The 24933-nt window shown below is 37.1% G+C and overlaps 1 protein-coding gene across 1 annotated transcript in view; it reads right to left on the minus strand.

The window, feature by feature from the left end:
- FRK (fyn related Src family tyrosine kinase) overlaps positions 1 to 24933 on the minus strand; it is a 51907-nt gene that overhangs the window by 13751 nt on the left and 13223 nt on the right. Inside the window, exons 2-4 of the mRNA XM_065630520.1 lie at positions 14595 to 14716; positions 7144 to 7307; positions 6381 to 6549 (exon numbers count right to left, since the gene is read on the minus strand). Of these exons, the coding sequence (XP_065486592.1) occupies positions 6381 to 6549; positions 7144 to 7307; positions 14595 to 14716 (455 nt within the window). The remainder of the gene's footprint in view (positions 1 to 6380; positions 6550 to 7143; positions 7308 to 14594; positions 14717 to 24933) is intronic.

A 24933-nucleotide genomic window follows, 5' to 3' on the forward strand; every position in this document is an offset into this window, starting at 1 on the left:
TGAACCACTATGTTTTTGGCTGGTAAAATGTCACGGATGTCTCCAAAGCAGAGTCAAACGCCAGTGAACAAACAAGAGAATTATCTGAATGAAGGCATCACATTACTACTGCTTTTTGTTTACAGTCACACTGATTAAGAGATTGTTCCACTGTGGGCTAGAAATAATAAAGTGCATCCAACTTCTAAACCCAGCTGGAGTGTCTTCAATGGACTGCTGAAACACTTAAGCAACTCACTTTGAGAAGCTTGAAGAAAGCTTCCATTGGTTCATGCAATCTAGTTCTTGAAGACAGGGTGGACAGTTCATGATAATGCACCTGTGTAATCCTCCTGGAAAATTTGGTCCTCATAGTGCACTGGACACAGTAACAAACCCACACTGCTCAATTTCTTCACATGGTGCCTAAAGTAACTGTGTAGTCAGTCACACCCCTATAAAGTTAGGAACTCATGTTTCCTTTGGTATTAGGGTTATGCGTACGATAAGGGTTTTTACAGACATCTGAATATGCATTCATGGGATTCTTGCCTGAAAGAGTATTATTTTGAATGCAAACACTGATTTGGGACTGCATATAGGAGAATATTAAAACAAGACTGCATAATCAGAGGGCAAGTAGAGAACAAAATCCATGATAAACATCCTGGGGCCAAACAGACAAAGTAAGGAAGTAGATACTCTTCAGCTTCTCTGCAGCACAAAAAAAACCCAAAAAACCAAAAAAACAAAACACTAAACAAAAAACCACCGAAATACCTAAACAAACATACAAAAAGAAGATCAAAGAAAAGGGAAATTCATATCTTTGGACATTTATGATTATTGCAGAGGTGATGTAGCAGCAACTATGGCTGGTATGCTGTCTTATGAGTGCTGGGGTCTCCTCTTCCCATGCCGTAACATAAAGTTCTAAATATTGTTATATTAATGAAAAATATTAAAGATATTTTACAAGACTTATTGTTACTTTAACCAAAGCACTAGTTTAATTATGAGTCTTGTGACTCTTCCTGCAAGGTTAATAGAAATCTTGTATAAATATAAAGATCACGGACTAATCATTTTGATATTTTGAAGGTCTCCATAATCTACCACTGGCTCTGAAAAAAAGGCTCCGAAGAGTAAGGGGAAAAAAATGGTTCCGGATCAATAGATTTAATCTTCTAATATTTTCAATAGTGAAGTGTTGAACATTCTGTTTAGACAAGAGCAACAAAGTGCTAGCAGAAACAGGAATTCATTGAAAAAGAATGGTTCATTAAATCTGAAAACATCTCTGGTTGAGTTCTTTTTCTTGCAAAATCTCCCTTAGAGTCCAGAAGGGCTGTGTATGGAGCCCTGTCATCCATAACCAGTGGAATGCAAACCCCAAACTCTGAAGCTGATTAAACTAGATACTCCATAATCATAAAGGCAGAGGGTGAAATGACACCCCACCAGGTTCATCAGAAGACAGACATTTCCCATGGCCTCCTAAGGAACCACAATCCCTCTGCAGTTCTTGGTCAGAGGACTCCCAGACTGACGAGTTTAAGATCTCAGAGCCTCCACCAGCTTGACATTTTCCTCACTTATGTTACTGTTGTATAATAAAATCTGTGCGATTACAAAACACTGCTTGTAGCTAGATTCATCTCCTCCAGCTGAAGTCAATTATTCAGGCACCTAGATCTGAGTTAGTTGTCCAGACTTTACAGTCAATGGAAAGAAACAGCCTTTAATAGCATGTTATTCTCTCATTTTAATGTACATTTCTAGTCCATAGAATGATTTATGTGTTTATTTCTTCCCACTAATTATAAAAAAAGCCTGATACATCTAAGATGTTAGATGCCTAAGAATAGGAAAAATGTAGCTAGTATGCTACACATCAATGTTTCTGAAAGGAACACTTATGAAATTTTCAGTTTGTGTGCAATATCTGAAAACTGGCTCCAAATTGGAATGGAAACAGATTTCTGAATACTTTAATTACTCACAAGCCAGGAATCACATTTTTCCATCAAGTGAGAACTGGCTCCTGGAAAAGTCTATCACTGCCATCTCACCAGAATTCTGGGAGTTTAATTTTTTCCTACAGGTTGAAAGGTCATCTACCTAAACACAATAATTTTATGTCTTTTAGATGAAATAGCTAGAAATCAGTGTAAGTCCAAAAAAACTATTTGAGAAATCAGGAGAGTACCATATAACAAGAAACTATATTTAGCCTCTCTAAAGACAATTGAAAATGTATTTAACTCTGTATGTACCTCCAGAATGCATACAAGAAGGCTTTTATTTTTTTACGAGAAGACTTAACAAGAGTTAAAGAGAAGACATCAGGTAAATCCAGATGAGAAATTAGGCCTACATTCTTACAAGTATAGTGATATGCCATTGATACAAACCGTCAAAGATAGCAGAGGCAACTTCTCTCTGTGCCTACACCTCAGGAGTAGAAGACTTCTAGTTATTACCTAGTCAATATCAAGCTCTGTTTTGATTTAATATAAATACTCAGAGGGGTGAAATGTCATATAGCAGTGAAGTATTCAAACTTTACATGATCTAGGACAGATGTACACTGCAAAACAACACTCAACAGAGAAACTCAAACTAGCAGAAATCCATTCTGGCTTTCAAGTCTCTAACTCTGTGACGTACTGATCGCATTATGCTCTTCTATATTGTTTGTTATGTGATCACCTTACTTGATTTACCTGCTCCTGCTTGGAATGAGAGCATGGTTCCACATCACAATTTCTCTGCTGGTAAAGCCATTGTAACAGAACCCTCTCTATCTCAATTCCCTATATTTGCCAGATCACTTACAGTTTATTATACCCCTCTTCTGTTATGATGACTTTATTTTCCTTTGGGTCTACACTGTAAAGCAGCTTAGCAAAAAGTCTTGTTTTAAAATACACCCCATGTGAAGACAACTGATTTAGATCTCCCAGCCAAGGAAGAGGGGAGGATCATTTTACAGTGTGTTAGACATGAAGACTGAAATATTGCCTGTGTGAATATTGGAAGTTTCAATCATCAACATATAATGCATTTCTTGATTACTCATGAACTACTATGTTTTCCACTCACTTATCATCTTTATATTATGATGAATGAAATTACCAGACCTAGCCTTTACTGTAATTTTATTAGTACCAAGCTAAGTATTTATCACTCAGATTAGGGTGAGGGTATTGGGGTTTTTCTTTAATTATTGAAATGTTATTCCTCATGAGTAATGATGAGAACAAGCTATGGAAAGCCTATGTGCTAATTGATTACAGTAAGGCACTCCAAATGGTGAAAAATGTTGCACAGAAGAGGATAATTCCCTGCAGAAGTATATTACAAGGTTAAATGTTTCCATGTGAGACTGTTTGAACCATTTTTTTTAGAATGAGATAGTTCACGAAGCACAGTGATAAGAGATTCAGTATTACCTGTACAATTTATCAACATGGATTTGAGAATCAAAGTCTTCATTCTGAGCATCACCAAGTGCAATGCACAAATTCCTTATCATGGTATTAGATCACAAACTCTCTGCTATCCAAGCATCCTATCCAGGTGGGGCTTGTGTCTGCCCTAACTCAATATGCTATGAAATCAATGAGACCACTACTGTTGACCTTAACAGGAAGCAGACTGGAGTAAAAAACAAACAAATAAACAAATGAACAAACAAAAAAAACCACCCACCAAAATGGAAAAAGTATTGTAATCAAGCCCTTTTACCCAGCCAAACTATGATAGTACCAAAAGTATCAGTATTGAAGGGGCGTCTTCCTCTGTACTGTACTAGCCTGTACATAAAAATAACTTCGCAGTGAATATTATGTTTATTCTGGTGTAAAATTTAATTTTTAGCTAACAAATCTATTGAGGAACTTTATGTGATCATTTTATTGTTTTATAATCTTCTGTAAGTACATTCTTAGGACACTCTATCATTACAGAAACAAAAAAAACCCTTCTTTTCCTACTCATGTCACTCTAGAAGTATTGTGTTCTCTGTATACTCTATCAGCAAGACATTAAAAGGGTAATGAATTGAACAATAGTCAGAGAACAGATCTGCACAGATCGATGTGGCCTTAAACACATTAAAATCAGTTTCAGATATAAAATTAACTACCTCTTCCTTTACTTCAGGTAGAGTATTAGTAGCAGTCATCCAGCTGATCAGTGCCAAAAGGAAAAAAAAAAAAAGGAAAAGGAAAAAAAAAAGAAAAATTAAAAAGGAAAAAAAAAAAGGAAGGTAAATTACAGCTGTAACTTGCCACTAGTGTTCCATGGTATTTCATTATTAAAATAGAAGGTTTTTTCATGAAGAACTGATAATATGTACTAATATGTACTGTCCCTATTATACAAAAGAAAAAGCTGATTTAGTTTTGAAATTAATTAAGAGGCAGAGATGAAATATGATCAAGATAGCTTCCCACTTTTGCATATGCAATGTGAGATAAATGTCAGCTCCACTTTCCTGCTAAAGAAAATAAGTAGAAATGCATGTGCTGCAATTTTTTCAAAATCTAATTATTTTTCTTGATGAGAAACAAATCTTTCCTAGTGCTAATTGCAACATATTTCCTTAAAGAGGAAAGAAAGACAATTTCTAAAAGACAATTTAATGTCACAAAAATTTAAGATAGCTGAGACCTGTTCTTCATTTGAGGTTCATTAGTTTCCATCTTTAAACATTAGTTTTACACTTTAGGAAGAAACCTTCAGTCTTCTGCAATAAAACAGACTTGTCTAGATGTTGCATTAAATCACTAAAGGACAATAAACTTAGGTGGAAATATTAGGTTCTCATTGTATGGAGAAGAAAGGAAAGAATCATACTGGACTGTTTGAACAGAGGTCTAGAACATCAGAAATGTGAAGCAAATCTTTCTTTTTACACGTCCAGACTTGCTCTTCCTTTTAGCATAATACTTGGAAAAAAATATGGTTTACCACCTCAAAACAGCCCAGTAAGGATCATCTGAAAACAATGAGACATCTAAAACATCTGAGCTACACAATGAATCTGATTGAGCTGTTTAACCTAAAGAAGACTGAAGAGAAATTTGACAAGAATTTTCTGGTATGTACAAGACTGCCACAAAGAGGAAGAGAATAATAGGTACTCTTTAGTCATGGTATATAAGGCAAGAGGTAATGGGTTTGCACTGCAGAATGAAAGATTCAGGTCAGACACAAGGAGAAAAAGATGGGGTTTGGACTTGTGGTTTCAGAAGTCAATAGAAATAAGCATATGGATCCTGGTCACAAAAGGCTTAGTGGATACTGTCTTAGGAATGAGAAATGGACAAAGATTCCAAGATAGTTTCTGTGTTTATCAGGCCACTAGGGAAAGGCATCAGTTCACTGAAAAAAGTATGCTGTCTTTCACATGAATTATAGAATACTTTTAGTCTGAACAGTTTTGCTAATTTCAGTTAAGCAGAGAATATATACTTATTTGCTTTCAATTTGAAAGTCCCAAAACACAAACAATATCCTGATACTAGACAGCCCTAAAACACATGCTTAAATTCCTCCATGTTCAGGAGACCATTCAAGCAGGGCTCAAGAATATTTAGCTGTTCTTTTAAACCAAAGATCTGAATTTGTTCTGCTTCCTGAAACATGATCAGTAATGTCCAACACAAGCTTTTTCAATTAACAAAAACCCATTATATTGTTATCTCTTTTTAAAAAACATGTATAACATCCAGCCCACCCTTCTTATCTATGTGGTTTTTGCCATCTGCTGGCAGATATTTTATGTTGTTCATTTAAAATGCACAAATTACTTGAAGTTAATGAAAAATAATTAAGAAAAAAGTTAAAAGCTGTATTAGTAACAAGCCTATATTATATGCAAATATTGAGTATTAATGTTGTGTACCAAAAGCTTTGAGAAATTGTGTTCAATCAAGATTAAAGCACTTCTTAAATACAAACTTAACGTAGTACATATCCTGTATTACCAAAGGTATCGTTATAATATAGCCTCTAATCACTAGAAGAAATTTTACACATGACAAACCAGTAGTAAATTGATCAGTTTACCTACAGATGAAATGTAGTCATTCAATTCCATACAAGCAATATTGTACAAAAGAGATGGCCTTATTGGGTTGCCTTTTTATGTAATATAGATGTTGAAGAAGAATGAGTTCAGCTCATATGGAAATAGAAAACTGTATAAAATTGCAATTCAAAATACCAAAGAATATCTGGACCTTGAGCTTTACTAACCTTCACATTTAAGTGCATGGTTTTTAAGAATGGTTGCATATATGGATAGGGTCTATTTTCAGTAGCATTTAGAAACTAAAGAAGTGTCCTTGCTGACATTTCACATTATTAGCATTTAAGAGCAATTCACATACCTGGTTTTAATGTTTTGATTGCCACAGCGGTGGTATTATTCCACAGTCCTTCCCATACCTCACCAAACTGACCAGATCCTAATTTTTTCAAGAATTTCAGAGATTGTCGATCTATCTCCCACTGATCAACAGTTTTATAGGACAAATCAAAAGTAGTAGGAATGTGTACCTTGTAAAAGAAAATACATAACAAAGTAGTTGAGACTTCTAATATTATTTCAACAGTATTTTAACTATGTCATGTAAAGTCACAACTGGTATAAAAAATGTTTCCTTAGAGTACAAACGTGATAAAGCAAGCTAAGAATATAAAATACAGCCCATATCCTGGTTACTTTTCATTAGAAATAAGAAGTACTCTAAAAAAATTAAAACTAGAAGTTAGTAATCTACCCTCTACAAGCTTTTTGAACAGTGACATATTGCTTGCCTGAACCTTGTGGTTTTGTCTCAGTAATTACTTATGGACAGCTAGAGTTATGAAGTTGGAGAGTTCATGTCCATATACATTTATTAAAAGGCATTTATAAATCATGATCTGGCATATTTTCTCCTCCGGTCATTCAATGATTTGTTCAAAAGAGCACAGTATTTTATTATGAACATGTCAGCTTCAAGAACGAAACTGCAGCACTACCCAGAACTTCCTGACAACAAGCAGATCATCACCATTTTGAAATGGTAGAAGCAGATATGGAGTTAACATATCTGATGAGCTAGCTTACACAAAATATGTGTTGCATAATGCAGCATTCACTCTTACCTTTAGGCATGGCTTTCTGAGCACCACGCAGAGGCCATCACTGTTCTTTCTATAATAGTCAACAAACTCATTCAGAGTTTTAAAAGTTTTCCTTTTGCTTAGAAAAAAGCCTCCTTCATCCAGCCTTCTGATCCTGTAGTGCTTCACAGATACACCATCAAAAACTAAGAAGATTTAAATATATTAAATTTCCAGGAATTATAACAGTGGTCAATATAGCTTATGGCCAAACCATCATAGCATTCCTAGATGTATTTGTGAGGACCTTAAAATAAAATATTTTATTGTCAAAGGTGACAGCTATAATGTATCTCTTTCAAACCACAGCCCATTGTTTAGATAGCTTAACATATCCAGTCTATCAGTCTTCAACCATTCAGGTTCAGAGATTCTTGCTTCCACCATAAGAACTGATACAAAAATCAGTAAAAAAAAAAAACTGAACAAAAATACATAAATAAATCTTCTGTGAGGCAGCTCATGTTTTCAATCTTTTAGGACACCAAGACGAGCCAGGAGCATCTAATTCAAAGTAATCATTTAATCAGGTTTTAATGTATCATTTATCAGTGTTAAAATTCCAAATGCAGCTGCTGTGCTGGCAGACATTTTAGAGCAAACAGATATACCCTCCACACAGCTATGGTTCTCTGGAAAGCACTCACATCTTCCATGGGTTTTACTGAGTTTGGTGCATATTTGAAATACGTAAAAATCAGGCCAACAACGCTCTCTTTCAAGTAGCTGATGACTCCCTTTCCAATGAAATGGTTTTTATTCTAATCTGTTATTTCCTAATCAATGGGACTTTTCTTTCCTCACCTCCCGTAGGTTATTTACCTGCATGTCATAACACCCAAAGTGTCCTTCCCCATGACCATCAGAGCGCTCTTCAGAGGTCTCAGAATGAAGGCTAGGCCACTGCATGCTAAGCCTAGACCTAGACTAGCAGCAGGCCAGAGATGGGCAAAAAAATGCACTGCCGCTCACCTAGTATGTTATTTAAGGAATATTAAGCTTGTAATTGCCATGATATCTCTGTAATGTATGGCTTAGAGCAGTGCTCTCCAAAGTAGAGTGTGTGCAACCCAGGGTGTGAGCAAGACAATCCATTGGTCTGTGGTAAAAAAGATTTTTTTTGTACCATTAATAAATAAAATAAATATTTTTAAAATATTGTTTACTTCATCTTTATCCCATACTTTTAAAATTACTTGTGTGCGTGTGTGTTTTATGATGTACATAATCTATCAGTACAGTAGTCTATGCATATAATTTACAAATAAATAAATAAATAAAAACAAACAAACAAACAAATAAATAAACATATTGGGGGTGAATGCTCAAAGATCATTTTACTGATAGGTGCACACAATCAAAAATTTTGGAGACCACAGGTTTAGAGATCTGCTTCATAAAGGAATATCAGCAGTAGCAATGATACGTTGAGCATCAGCAGAGAGAGCAGTTCTGAAGAGCTGGAAAGGGATGAAGTCTCTCATGTGGGGTGTTATTTAGCATGACAATCCATGACTGAGACATTACTATCCATTTCCAGTGGACAATGGAGAGCTTATGTTATATTCTGAAGGGTAACTGATTTAGCTCCTATCAGAGCAGTATCCCACCTCATATTTAATGAAACAACACCGTGCTTTTCTGTGATGAGTGAAGAGAGAGGTCTCAAGGGGAGGAGGATGCCCCAGTTGCCATCCTGGTCCTCATCACCCAACATTACACCTTCCCAATAGGCCAGGTGGCTCCTTCCACACCCATCGATTTGGGAGATTACCGTTACTGTCCCCTTCTCAGAGCACTCACACAAGCAAAAGCTGAAAGGCAAAAGGGAGGCACAGGGGAAAGGTCTTCTGCTGTTTACCTCGAGTACACCTTTTTGTAGCCAAAATTCCAGCAAACATATTCAATTTAGTCATGTTGACTAGTGGCTACTCTTAGTTGAATAATTTAATGGAAATACATTTCAATCCTAGAAGCAGCCTCAGCCTGATACATTAGAAAACTTAATTATCTAAAAAATTGTTATTGCTCTGCCCTGGAGATATTATAGCTGATAGATCCTTGATATTGTAACACTGCATGAATTCTAACAATCACCTTTGTTATACTAACAGAAGAATACACAGCTACACATTATATGAAGAAAAAATTATAGAAAATTACGGGCTGCATGCAATAAACCAAGCTTATATAAAGTATAATTTATCTCACTATTTAAGAGAATAAGTTAAAAAGAAAAATCTCTCCTTCCTTAAGTACTGTCATGTATGATCAAATATTTTTCTCCTGTACTGTGCGATTGTCACTCAACGCCAGCAGAGGGCATACAGCGGCTGTTGAAAATATTAGAAGATTTTCTATCTGCCACGGGTACTATTTTGAGAAAGATGATTTACCAATTTACAGTTCTGTATGAGGACCAGAAATAACAATATTTGTAAATATAACTCCATAGTATAAAGATAATTACATCACACTTTTCAAATGCCATTTTTTTTAATTTAACACCTCATAATTAGTATATTTTAATTATAAAATGCACGTGTATTTTTGTGACATATCATTTGGAAATGGGGCTGAAGCGAAATGAACGGAAAAGTAATTCAGTAACAATAGATTGGAAATGTAATGACTTTTCTGAAGCTCACAGTAAAGTCTATCTGTCAAAATGAATTGTTATTTATGTTGAATAAAAGGCAAACACGATGACTGTTTTGATCCAGTCTCAGCTGTACATCCCAAGTGATAGTAGTCTGACTACCTGCTTTATTTATAATTATTTATTGTGAAGAACTTAATGTTAATGCAAGAGTTGGTTTGAAGGATGTGCCATAATTTCTTATATGAGCTTTGTGTGAAGCCTTATGATTGGCAGCATACGGGTCAGGTGATGTGCGTGGAGAATCTGGAGAAAATTTCTGCACTTATACCACCTTTGCTGGTGAGAAGCAGCTGAGATTAGTGCAGCATTTGACAGGAGGCTGTTTACTTCTACTCCAGGGCTGAGTCTTGCTGTCCAGGTCGTGCACCGCACACTCGCAGAGCTGCAGCATGGTAAGGCTCCTCTGCCCAACACAACACAGAGCACGTGTCACTCAGCAAAGAGCTGGACGTGACCCCTCAGTGCTTCCAGTCATCCCCGCATCCCCGCCAGACTGTTTAACAGGGCAGGATCACAACTTCAGCTTCGTACAGTTTGACAGCAGCTAGGTTTGAAGACTACAGTGGTTTTCTCCTTGACTTTCCACTCCCCATTGGATTTTGTCTTGGGTTTGGCTTAACAGAAGTATTCTCCTCCTCCTGCTTCCCATCATCCTAACATTGGGCCATGCAGAAGTAGATTTCACCACCCCAAGGGTGAGAATAAAACAATTTACTATTCTTTTCCCAGGGCAGCAAAATTTATGGTGGCATCAGCAGAGCCAACACCTCCACCAAATGAATTATGGAGACACTAAGGCACCACCATTACCACCAGTGTTCAAGAAGCTCTCCCATCAGCTGTCCTCCCCCAGCACCAACATGCAGCGCTGCTGGCGGGAGCTGCGCTCGGTCTCCATGCCCAGGGTGGATGTGGGAGAGATCGCCCTCACCAGCATAGAACGGGTGCAGGGTCTGCTCCAAAATCATTCTCCTGCTACAGCCATCATTTTGCCACTCCTACCAGTCTGCTGCCTCAAACTATTACCTGTTTTTTTTCCTATGCTGAAAGCCAATCTGGCCTAGAGGAAACCACACAATCTTTTTCAGGAGCAGGGATAAAAATGGAAGAAAGCACGAACGATTTACATTGTCATTTAATGCAATCGGTCTTTCAGATACCATTATTCAGTGAGGGGGGAAGTAGGGAGCCTCCTGCTACCCTTGGCAATGACACTCAATTAAGCTGAGCACATCTAAATTATGGCTTTTAATTAAAAAGAGGCAATGTCTAAGATGGCATCAACATGTTTAAAATTTAATACATTTCATGCCAGATGCTGGAGTCATCAAAATAAAAATCTGTTGACAACATGTGCATTTTTAAAATGGGAAAACCTATTTTTGAAATGTCAAACACTTTAAAATAATAGCAACACATCTCAGTGGCCTATCTGGTTTGATGTGCTTTCAATTTAACCATTTACAGTTGAGAAAAAACTTTCTGAATTTGAGCTTCTGTTTTTAATTTAAATAGTCTTTTATCATTGCAATCTTACAAATTATGAGTTTTCCAATCAAGACAAGTTAGAAGTGAAAAGTGTCATTTTAATGAAAGGTAGGGACTTGGGGGGTTTTGATTTTTTTTGTTTTTTGCTGGTGGTGGTGGTGGTGGTAGGTTGGTTGGTTGGTTGTTTTTCTCCAAGGAGGTCTATTTGTCTCCCTCATTAACATTAAGTCTCTTATACATTGCCCATCTGAGTATGAAATCAAGCGTGGAAGTCATAAAATCAGTTTACGGGTGCTTGGGGGAAAAATCTCTCTTCCTTTTCTACTTCTTTTCCTTTTTATCTTTATTATACTTAAAAGTTAGGCTGAACAGAGAGTTACAATATTTTCTTAAAGACCTTAATTCTGAAAGCAGGTTGTCACTCTTCTAGCCATTCATCAACCCCAGAGTGAAACCAAAACAGCAATGGCAAATAGAACAAACCTCATGAGTTCTATAGAGGATGGGAGTATGGGGGCCTGCACTGAAAAAGTTGGAATCAGAAATTAGGGACATATTGCAAAATATCAGGTTGTGACTTCTCCCCTGTCAGTATATCAGCTACCATGGAGATAGAAGCCATCCAGGACCTCTTAAAAGAAATAGTCCTGAATCACTGTTCCTCAAGAAAACACTGCTTTTCTGCCTCAGCTGTGAGTGTATCATAACTCCTCCTGATGGAACAAAAAGGAGACAGTCAGAAAACTGCCTTCTCCGTATTATCTGGTGGACTAAACCATCTTCCTTCCAATTAATTCTCCCCACAGTACAATCCAGTTCATCATTTGCTTTAGAATGCACTAGCTCTCCCAAAAGTAGACAGACATAAGTAATGAGATTATGGACATACAATGTCAGGGCCATTATGTGTACTATTAGGTTGGAAGCAAAAAAGCTTGCACAACACAAAGAGATGCCATTCAGTCAAGCCTATTCAGTAAGCAACAAATAATATTTAGCTCTTCAGGATGAAGTAGCATGTTGAGGCTAAATTATGTTCAAGTCTGGGAAGCTGCTAAAAGATCTAGCAGGAGTGGTAAATTATGTCATTAATACTCACTGTCTACAGATTGCTTCAGATTTTATTATCCTTCTTTGCCTAAAAGGGCACAAATGTTTAATAAATTTGAGATGACACATATATACATGCATACACGCTCAGAGGACAATCCATGTTTGTGCATGAAGGAGGGCTGGCTCCTGTAGCTGGAGCCTTGCCTCCACGTATATTATGTTCTTCAGCATCACACTTCCCTCCCTTCATCAAACAAACCAGCATGGAAGAAATCCACACTGGTGGTTTCATATCTTACTGTTATCAGCCATCATCAAATCTCCTATTCCCGAACAAGCTTGTACAGAAACCTGAAAAATGTCTACCACAAGCTTTTGTAATTGAATCAAACATACTAAATCAGATAGAATATAGTTTCTATCCATGATTTATAAGGAAAAAATGAAATAGCAGCATCAAAGGATGATCTTATCCAACCACAAATGCTGGCCTAATATTTATTTTTATTCTCTTGGATTTTTCTCTGCAGTACTTGATAGTAAATAAGGTACTGCTGCCTTCCTATTAAAGAAGCAGTCAGGAAGCACAATGGAGAATTAAGATTTTGAATCTTTCCTAGAAGGCTACAGTTGGAGAATAATAAAAAGAAATTGCATTTCCACCCTCAGGTGCACAAGCATAGGATTTTTCATTGATTTTTAGTAAAGTGTCATGTATTCAAGTGCCAGCATTCAGCAGATAATGAAGGCCTGTTTATCCTTTCCTGCATAACATCCCACTGTCATCAGTCTAGCCCAGTCCTTGGATGAAAACATTTCGCAGATGAACACTTGACGGAAGTTGAAACCATGTAAGACAGGGATATGTTGTCATATACAGGGAAAGCATTTTCAAAGGTTCGTGGCTATCATAGAGCCTTTGGATAAAAGGGTGCACACACAGGGGTCAGTTCAGTCACAGTCTGGGAGCAGCCTGATTCCTTGCTGATGTTAGTTTTCTTAGCACTCCTTTGCAAGAACAAACTTCCTTCAGGGCAAACTGAAGCCTATGGAATGAACTTTCCTAGAACTGTAAATATCGTATGTATTTCATAAACTTCCCTGTATTTCACCCCACAGGCAACATATATTTCTTTGTCTTGGCAATGAAAAGCAACTTTCCCATTACCACGGGACGTTGCAGGTATATACACTTGTGATTCAGTAAGAGAAAACAAGAATGTGTCAAAAGTTCATTAAGCTGCTTATTGTGTTGCTGTTTAATGCTCAGAAGATGACTGACACATAAATATCCAGGTAGAAGAGGAGTCAATATAAAATAATCTGGTTATGTACAAGGTGCCTCTCATTTTACTGATGTAATTCTGCACGTGATAACTTACAGTTCATTCACAAACATCAAGAGTCTTCACTGGCATATGGAACTACATAGGTAGAGCACATTAGGAAGTTTGGGTGTATAATCCTGTTGTATCAGGGACAACATTGTACTCTTGACTCACACTTGTATGACAAGTTTGATAAAACATGTTCACAGGAAACAATCACTGCACAATCATGTTTACTATCTAATATAGAAAGTATCTATGACATGAAATAAATGACATGTATGTAAATGGAAGTAAAATCATTATCAAATAAGTGTCCTTATTCAAATAAAGGACTTCAAATACATTTCAAAACACATGATCATCATAAATCTAACTTTATACTGATGTTTACAACTAACTTTTCAATGAAATATGATGATTCTGAAGTAGAGCTTTGAAGATCTTCCTATAATTTTGCCCCTAAAAACAAATAAATATAAACATAAGGGTGTGCTCTAGCAGAAATCTAATTTTCTTAAACTCCAGATATCTGTCAACATCGTTTAATTTTTATTTTGTGTACTAAGCCGAAGAGTAGTGTACAACTGTAGTGCATTTTTTGGCATTTTAATAATGAAAATAGTTTCTATTTTATGGCAGCTGCTGCACTAGAAGTACTAAGCATAAGAAAGTTAATTGCTGTTCTGAGCATATTAATAAACAAAGCCTACAAAATAAATGTTAGTAAAAACCTAAATGACATCTTGCCAAGTTTTCTTTATGTGTCTCCTGGGAAAGAAATATTATCATGAACTTAATTTCATTTTCATGCCTACAATTTATCATTCTGAAAAATGAAAAAGTCCGGATCACCTGAGAAATTTTTAAAATATTGCTTAGGATGAAAAACCAGAATATACCTGAAAGTGAGTATTCGCCTTTTAGACTCTCGCTTTCTCGGATTAGGAATGCTCCTGCCTGGTTTCCAGGTTGTGACAGTTGTCTCTCGGCATCTGCTCGTTTGATTGGGCCAAAAAACCATCTGAACAAATGAAAAACATTAATTTTGCCAGTCAGTGAAACATATCAGGAAGATAATTTAGGTTTATAAACATGCTGCATATTTACTAAAAGATAATCTGTTCTATGCTAATTAAATTCCAATAGCATGGGGGAAAAAAGCCCGTGAGAACTACACGACAAATGTATTGCTAGAAAATATTGCTTACACATTTGAGAGAAGTCTTGATTTTACTGCTGATGGGAAGTCCTACAGATTTCATGGGAACAAGAACTCAAAAGTGACAGACTAGCCTTGTCCGAGGAAAAATTCATGAAGAAATTTTGCCAAGGCTACTGTGGCAGGAATTGATGCCAAGTCCATCGATGCCACTTGAACTATGTAGAGGTGCAGGTATGTGCTAACACCCCAACATCTTCAAAGTCAAAGATCCCTGAAACTGCAGAAGGGCTCTCAGGTTCCAAGAGGTAAACCACCCTGCAGCCTTCCCTATTCTACTGCCACATTGATTTCTCAAATGAGTTATAGGCAATTTTTTAGCTCTGCTGCTGGTAAACAAACAAAACCAATATGTCTCTCAAGTCACAGCAAACATCTTAACATCCCTGTTCCAAGAAAATCTACTTGTATCTACACCTTTTAAATATATTTTTATTTTCTCACTAAACCATGCACTTTACAAGGAATTGTTCAAGCCATAGTTTTAGTTTGCTCCTCTTAGCTCCTTTGCTGCTTTGTGCTGAGTGTAAATTAAATGGAAATAAGAGTGAGATGAGTCAGCATTTTCAACAGGGGTACCATTCAGCCTCCATCCAACAAACACACGAAGCTCTTTCCCAGATTAGCTCCACCCCTTATTTGAAGCAAATGGTGATAAATAGTTATCAGAAATATACCGTATACTCATAGGAGAACTCCTTTTAAATTAATCATAGCTAAACCTATTATGTAAACTTAACAATGTATCACACCAGAAGTAAGTTGCCTATTCAGCTAACTACTTGATTTGTCAATTACTAGGGAAAAGTACAGAAGGAGCCATCAGCAAACTACTTCAGTATGTGTAACGCTTGTAATCATCAAGAGGAATGGAGGAAATAAATAACACTGGGTGACACCTCAGCTGAGTAAGCATGAGGAATGAAAAATGGTTTTGTATGAATAAAGAGGAAATAAAAAGAGGTAAATACAGATGGTGCTAACCTACACTAACAAAACAAAATCCAGATATTCTGGACTGCATTCCTGTCCTCTGATTTGAAGAGAATTTGGATAAAATAGTCCTTGATATCTATTTCACCGTGAAAGGAATCTCATTAGAAAGCTGGAATGCGTTAGTAATAATTTTAATTCATTAAACAAGCTAATTAATTCAACTAATTAATTAAATTAATTCATTAATTTGACTGTAGGAAACTGAGCAATCCGTAAGTGATCAAATCCTTGACTGAGTTTCTCATCAAAGGAATGAAAGGACATAGTACAAGTTCAACTCTATGCAAGTCTCAAAGAAAATTTGTATAACCTAAAAATTGAATTATAACCTTTCCGAAATTTCTAAAAACAACTGCACAAAGAATAACATCTAATAACTAATAAACTATGATCTGAAAAAACAAATTGAAGTGATATTTTTCTCCTTGAATTGTAAGATATCACTTAGGAATCTCCAAAATTACTAATTTTCATAAGAGTGTATAAGAAAAGGTGCTTAATTTTGTGTCTCCTTTCTTCATGGATTAAGAGGATAGCATCCTCTCAAAAAGATTTCACTTTGTACCAAAGACAAAAGAGCTCCCAATTAGTAAGGTTGAATTTTATGTTCTGGAGAGTTAAAAGCATAGTCTTTACATGACCCAGTATTTGTATATACACTGCTAGTAGCTCATATTGCTAAAGCTGAAAACATAAGCAGTAATACCATGTATGCAACAAGAGGAAATTATTGGTTTATTTGGGAATTACAATTTAAAACAGTATTACACATGTGTATGTAAGATCATGTCTACAATACAGAATATGATTTTGGGGGAAAATAAATAGATGGATTAGATAGATAGATAGATAGATAGATAGATGGATGAATGAAACCACCCACCACCACCTTAAGTACATGTTGTATTTAGGCATATGTATCTGTTCCTTTGACTTTAAAATATTTCAAATGCTATGTTTATTTTTCTTAGATCAGAAAAAACTTCACTTAAATCATCATGAATTTGCCATTAAAAATTACATGGAGGATATGTAATATGTAGGTTCTGACTCCAGATAAACTTAGCAGTTGAAAAGAGCCTGACTTGCAAAATAAGATAATTAGAGCAACAGTATTTGCAAAGGTAAGGGTAACTGAAGCAATTATTCTGGAGAGTGCAAAGTGGATACATATTGTGTATTACTTCATTTGCCTGACTTTATATGATCTGGTTAAAATGTTTCAGAAAAATATAATTAAAATTATTTTTATAGCATTTGAGTATGGGATTCTTAGTTCAAAGTCATTAGGTTGGCAATAATAATCATACAGCACCAAAAGCAATACTCATTGTGAAAAATAACCCCTTAACCTCAAAGCAAATAATTTCATTTGTTATTCTTTTTTTTAGAAAAGCACATGCAAATTTAAAGTACTTTTTTGCATTATAAATGGTAGTTTTAATTCCTTTTATAAGGTGTGAAAGGCTTATTTCAATTTCTAGTGATTGAATTTATGTTTCAAAAGGCTTAATATTTTACTTAATCTAAAAGTGTGTATTTTATAGAAAAAAAAACTACTCTAAAGAGTAACAAGGGATTAAAGCAATTTCTCACCATGGGATGTTGTTCTGTGGGATAGGAAGGTCAGAACAAAACACCACCAAATCCTTAGTAAATCTATTCAGTTTTTATAGCTCAAAGTTAGATAGAGATTTGGAAACCGAACACTTAGAAAAAACGGGACTAAGACATCCAGTGCCATTCATTGCACAAATTACTTAACTAGCACTTTCTCTGACTTCAGTCTGCTACATTGGCACTAGGCAGTTCAAGAGAAAGTTGAATTAGCAATTCATACACAATTTCACTCTGAACTTCAACTCTCAGCCAGATCACTCTGGGTCACAATTATCAATGCAAGATTACCAGGTATGGCACAAATGATTGTATTCAGGCATAAGTTTCCATTTCTAGCAGGAGTTGTCTGGTTAGCACAGCAGCAGTGCTTTTCTGTCAGTGAAACCCAGGAGCATGCTTTCTTGCCCAGAACTGCATCCAACACCCCATTCTCTCTCCCTTTTCAGTGTAGGATGCTGGATCGCCTTTTGGGGGATTGTTTCTAGCAGCTTTCTCAAAATCCCTTTTTTCCACCATCATTGATAGCTCCCAGGACCCTTTCATTAAAAATTCCAGGCTCCTTCCATGTCACTTCTAGCCACCATATATAGGAGGACTTACTCTGGGGACAGAGAAGATGACCTTCATGTAGGTCCATAATAAACACAATCCTTACCTGGTGCAGATGATGCCCAATACTTGGGTACCAGTGAGGTTTCTTGTGATTATTCAGAGCACAGTGATCCCATCTCTACTAGTCATCAATTCTACTTGCAGGTTTTTGACCACAGGATCAATAGCTGATGGACATATGGCAGGCTTTGTTGTGGGGTGTTCCCTGACTGTGACAGTACCATTGCTGAGACCCATACTCCTATCCTATGATTCTTTTCTTCAAGCAAAGGAAAGGATATATCTTCATCAAGGTGAATCCTGGTGGCTATTCTTTAAGGGCAATTTTTTTAAGAAATTGAGTTCATACCACCTATGCTTACCCCTGCCCCCCTGTTCAGTCCAGCTTGAATCAAAATTGAGTCATGAGTTCAACAGAAGTTGATGGTGTTGTTTGGCTCCATCACCAATTTTGCTCTGAAGCCCTCTGTCCTCCAGGTTACAGAATCACTAAAGCAAAGAAAGATAGGCAGGCAAAGTTCTGCAATGCTATACCACTGGCAAAGTTTCCAGTGCCTGGCAACATGCCTAGAAGAGGATAAAACCCCAGTGGAAAAACAAAAAACCACAAATAACCTCATCCAAAAAAGAGTCTTCCCTTCCATTCTGTTCCCTCCCACTAATATAATATCCCCATTTGATCACATCGCTATCATCACTGCAATGTGCTCATTCGAGGCAGGAATTGAAGATTTAACAGAAGATCTCAACTAACCTGGGAACTTCTGTTTATCTCCTGAAATCAACTCTATCCAACACCCAGACTTAAACCCAAACAAAAGGATTCGCAGCCATGGTCCAGATGGAAAAGCTCATAGGGGAAATATTTTTTTGTCAGCCTACCATTCCTTGGGCAGCCCTTTTACAGCCCCTTGCTCCTTGCTTACACTGGTGCTTTATGCTTGGTCTCTCTTAAGTTCCAAACACACTAACTCCTACCTCTAATGCAAGGTGTGTGCTGAGCCTCAGCCAAAGCCCCCCGAGTCGTGGGGCGGACAAAACACTTTTTGGGAGACATGTCTTTCCGTACACTCAATCTTTCTTGGGCAGACCCTTGCAGCTTTATTCAAACCGGAGCTCTAGAGTTCATCACCCTCCTAACCCTAAAACTGATTCAAGCCCTAATGCTAACTGTAAGACCTTAGGCAAAGACCTCCCCAGACACAGGCCATGTGAAAAACTTCTCAAAGGACAAACCTTTCTGCAGTGTTGATCTCTCTTGGCCAGTCCCTCAGCAGCCATTGTCACACTGGAGCTCTAGGATTCAACTCTCTCTTAATCCTAACCCTTGGCCTTGGCTGACCACTGCCAAAGATTCTCAGTCATGCAAAATGAACAAGCAACAAGGTATGGGCTAAGTCCCATGTAGCGGGACTCCTTGGCATAGGCCAGACACAAAAGTCCCAAGAGGACAAATCTCTCTGCAGCCTCAAGCTTCCTTGCATCCAGTATTGGCCTTTCTCCTATCCCAACCTCTTGTGTTTATATTGAAGGAACCACAGCCAAAGACCCCCACGCATAGTCCGGTTGAAAAATCTGTGACCAGAAAGATTTTTTGGCAGTATATCCTTCCCTTGCTTAGCCCTTTGAAGGCCTACTCCAACAGAAACTCTAAACTCATGATTAAGGACTCTGTGTGTATCCCCCTTTCACATGCAGGTAAGATCTTCATCTCTAAGCCAAACACAAACTCTGAATTAACAGCTAAAATGTTTGGCTTTCTTGGAAATTTCAGCAGATCCCTCACTGCTCTTTTGTTATCCACACGGAAGACCAACACAGAAAATGATGTGGAAGTTCTATGTCATCCATTTCCATTAGGGCTCACCAGAGCACAGCTTCCCACTTTTACCCTCTGCCTTTACTTAGATTTAGTATGTAGAGGTGCAAAGTCAGAATTAGCTCTGCGATGTCATATCTGAAGTGACTGAATTTGCTGTAATAACTAGCTGTAGCTGGGATGAGAGGGGACGATTTCAGATTTTCATTCAAGTTGCAGGACACTGGAGGTAAGATAAGGCTAAAGGCAGAGGTCCGTGACATACTCTGAATTTTGCGAATGCCCAACTAAAACGGAAAAACATGAGGGATGAGTCAGCAGTAAGATACAGCTACATATAGAAACTGTGATCATTACAATAGGAATGAGGGAGAAGAAACGGGAGAAAAATTGCTGAGAAGGACTCTATGGCAAGGTCATTCAAAGAGCATGGAAGCATAACGGAAGAAATAGCAGGAAATCAGTCAAATCAAATTTATTTTCATAAACACCGAAGACGTTAAAACAGACATCATGATCCTATCCCAGATCAGTAATTTGTGGCATGAGGGCATCTCATTTCTCATTTTTCATAAGTGCTTGCAACTGGGATTTATCATCTCATGTAAGGATAAATCTCATGAGATCACAAAGTCTCAGCAGCTGGGAACATTTGTTGTGATTCCTGTGGTTCCCAACCAGAACTCTCCATTGCAGAAGAAATGATGATGATAAACTGGCTAGCTGGCCCTCCAGTAGATTCATTGGATTGTGTTAACTGTGTCTGTAGTGCTAGGCTATGAGAAGAAGAAAAGATTTTGTAGACTAAGAAGAGCGAAGTCTTGGGTATACTGTATATATTGAAACCAAATATATCCCAGTTTCTTCTGGAATGCAGAAAGCTTGTGCAACAGCTAGAACAAATAAAGCTTCAACAGTATATAAAGTTTACATTTTAAATGCCTCAAAATCTATAGTCATAGAAAGCTGTAGCTGCAAAGTCAAGAACCCCAAAAGTTAGGAGGTGGCAATATTAATATTGCTTTCAGGAATATCCAGTATGATACCATCTTTAATTATACAGCCACATCTATTGCTTCCTACAGTGTTAATATGAATGCTGCTCACTGAATAGTTACTCTCTATTTGTTTTGTCATTGTGTACATCGAGTTTATTTATGGTACATTGTTTAGTCTCTGCTCTCAATACAAGTTATAAAATTACATGAATGGCTAATTTCCTAGCAGCCTCTATTATGGTGTTCATGACTATAATATCTGAATGCTTTATGCACATTCATTAAGTCCTTTTTGTGGCAGTTTTGCTTGCAAAATATTTTTTACAGTGGAGAAACATCACAGAAAGGGACTCTGGCAACAAGACATTATTATAAGCATTTTCTATTACTTTTGGATGTCCAATTTGAAATGCCCAGGGCTTACCTTTCAGGGAATTCATCATCATACAGTATGAAGTAGTATATTCAGAGAGCAATAGCTGCTAACTTCTGTGTCACAGGAGACAAGAAGAGATACATAGGAAACTAAAGAGACAGAGGAAGCGAGATCCTCCAGGGTCTTATTCAGTTACTTTCATCATATGACCATCCTGTGATCACTGCCCTTACTCAGCACATGGAAACCTGAACAGGCTTGCATGCACCACTCGTCACTGCCGTCATCTGTGCAGGACAAAGAGGGCTGCTGAGCCAGCTCGTAATCCATGCCATGTTTGCAGTCTGCTGTGGGTAAACATCGGCACAGAAGCAGGCACAGAAGTTTACCAAGGGCGCCACCAGCACGTCCTCCCTGCGCTGAGAGGAAGGCTCCAAGCACCTGCTGTGTTTTCCCAAAATATCAAAAATACAGAATGCAGCTGTCAAATTCTAATTAATCTATTCTGTTAACACATACAGAGTGCAATTTTATTTTCAAAGCCTTAGTTAGTTTGAAGCAAAGCTTTCTTAGATAGCAAAAAAGCACACACTTTCAACATCTCCATCTCCCCTACCAAATATCAAAACCTTCCTCCAAAGTACATGCACAAATGATTTATCTTACTGTTCTGAGCCACATTTTTTACTTTCAGGGAAAGAAAGAGGCAGCATGTGCCTGGTATCAACTGTAGAAAACTCACATCTGACCAGGTGAAGTCTGGAAAAATTGTAAGCAACTAAACAAGTTCATCTGATAGAAAATATTAGGGTCTCCTAATTATAAGACTAATGAAGTAATAGAATTTGTCCAAGAGAAAGTTCAAGAAATTAGGAAATATCACTGCAAAGATTAAAGCCTTCCAGATATAACATAGTTAAGAAACAGATGTGCTTTACAAATTATGAACTGCATGCCTGAAGGAGAGCATGGGAGATGAGTACTGCCTGCTTCAATTTTCTCTTTATAGTCTACAGTGAACCTGATGGTGGCACAAGAAAGAAAAGGAAGGAAGGAAGGAAGGAAGGAAGGAAGGAAGGAAGGAAGGAAGGAAGGAAGGAAGGAAGGAAGGAAGGAAGGAAGGAAGGAAGGAAGGAAGGAAGGAGAGAAAGAGAGAAAGGGAGAGAGAAAGGAAAGAGAAAGAAAGAAAGAAAGAAAGAAAGAAAGAAAGAAAGAAAGAAAGAAAGAAAGAAAGAAAGAAAGAAAGAAAGAAAGAAAGAAAGAAAGAAAGAAAGAAAGAAAGAGAGAGAAAGAGAGAAAGAGACAGAGAGAGAGAAAGAGAGAGAGAAAGAGAGAAAGAGACAGAGAGAGAGAAAGAGAGAGAGAAAGAGAGAAAGAAAGAGAGAAAGAGAGAGAGAAAGAGAGAAAAAGACAAGGAGAGAGAGAAAGCAAGAAAGTAAGAAAACAAGAAAGAAAGAAAGAAGAGAGAAAATACCCACCACAGAGAAATCTGCAAAATTGGCAGTCAGGCTAAACCATGAAAACTTGCAAAACATTCTGTTCTTAAGCATGCTCAAAAACATAAGCCTTCCCAGATATAGCATACATACTATGCCGTATCTACACATTGAAAGGTCCAGGATTACACTAGGGCTCACAGACTTTCACTCTGCAAAGGCAGTTTCAGCTCCTTCAGATACAAAGCCCATCCTCCTTGCTTCTTTCTACAGGCTTGCCTGGGATTGTTTTTAATGCTGCCTATCCCTCATTGTCATTTATTATCAGATACTGAAGGATGCATAGGACAAGGACAAAATTTAAGAGGAAGAAATTTAAAACTAATAATAAGGGAATGCATAGGAAATTGCAGAAGGGAGAAGGAAACAGGATAGTAAAAATTCAAAGCAGAGATGACTGTAGAATATTATCAAGGGGATGGAGGAGAAGAAGGAGAAAATTCAAGCTAACAGGGAATGATGAAGAGAAAATAAAGACAAGGCAAAACCAAGGACTGCATTTATTGCCCAAGGGCTATAAACTGCTGCTGCCTGAGCTGCTGCACCTGCTCAGCAAATGCTGGTTTCCAGCTTATTCTGTTCCCGCAGGGCATGAGTTTTTGGCAGCGATTTCAGCCCTACTTGGGGAAACAATTTCAGAGAATATCCTGTGAATCAATGTCACAAACTAACTCTTGCTGTAAGGATTGCTCTCTACAGATCTTTCCCCTTTCCCTTTCTTACTTCATCACACCACTCGTGTTTGCACTAGCCAAGAGAATACTTTAACATTCATTCTCATTGTGTATTTATTGACTAGAGGTCACTGCTAAATGTACTGGTTTAAACCTTACCCACCAAAGTACTGTCAGCAAAAAGTGAGTCAAATTAAGTCTTTAAAAATGTTTGAGTAACAACAGCCTTCTGTATCTATATAATTAAATCAGTTAAAAATCTTAAAACACTGCAAAAATACCTGACTTGGACAATACTTGAAATAAAAAATCATTTAAAATGTACACATACAGTGACACGGTCTGTTCTGATTACTTATTTACCATAATCAGAAACTAGTTTCCTCCAAATGAAACTAGAAATGCAGGTTTTCAGGGATGGTTTTGTAGGGCAGTACACAATGTTTTGCAACCACAATGAATTTGCATCATGCATAAAGATCTGAGTCATGTATATTGCTCAGATCCTTGTTGTTGAATAACTTACCACAAATTAAAATGAAGACTATCCCCATGAATTGCGTGTGGGACCTGGAGCTTCTCAGTCTTTTCACAATGACAGTGGGTGGAATAATTCTGTTTTTCTTTTCATGGAGGTAAAAATAGAACATGTGGATATTCGTGAAAAACTAAAGGCTCATTTCTACACTATCTAAGCAGCAGAGATCTATCAAAACCACAGAGCAGGATTAGTTTATGTCATGTGTGTATTTAGAAGTCTGCCTGTATGTTTGAAAATGATGGTCTGTCCATAGCAATACACAGTAAGTTCCACTGTGTTTTCTGTATTTCAAGACCAACAATGAGAATCCACAGTTTTGGAGAAAAACATCCCATTTTCCTCTTGGCTTTTGGATAACATTTTGCTAATGTTCTTGTCAACAGATTATAGCTGACTGGTTGGTATTTTTCTGTAAGTACTAAATATATGTTAGACTTGAGAGAGTTTTATTGGTGAGATGGCAGAATATAAGAGGTGATAACTGAAGAGACTGAGACTGATAACTGAGAAGATAAAAAAAAGGTAAAGAAAATTCAGTGCTACTTCTCCGCAGATTTTCTAAACAAACTATTACAGCTTAATTTGTGAAGGTACCTAATCTGAAAAATTTTCAAATTTAAAGGTTTTTTTATTTCTTTTTTTCAAATGGAGTTTCCATTAAAACATAAGCATTTTTTCTTTTAATTTTGTTCAGAAAGGACTGAGTTATTTGAAGACAAGACAAAACCAAACAATTCCCTTCATTTTTTTTCAGGCCATGTAAAATATCTTGATTTGATATAAAACTAAAATGAAGGACTCTTTTCAGCAAAAAAAACCCTAAATGAACAAAAGGTGAAGTACCACTGCTTTCTTCTTCCAGGAGAAGGGAGCTGTTTTTCCTTTCT

Source organism: Caloenas nicobarica, chromosome 3, assembly GCF_036013445.1.
Source record: "Caloenas nicobarica isolate bCalNic1 chromosome 3, bCalNic1.hap1, whole genome shotgun sequence".
Classification (NCBI taxonomy): Eukaryota; Metazoa; Chordata; class Aves; order Columbiformes; family Columbidae; genus Caloenas; species Caloenas nicobarica.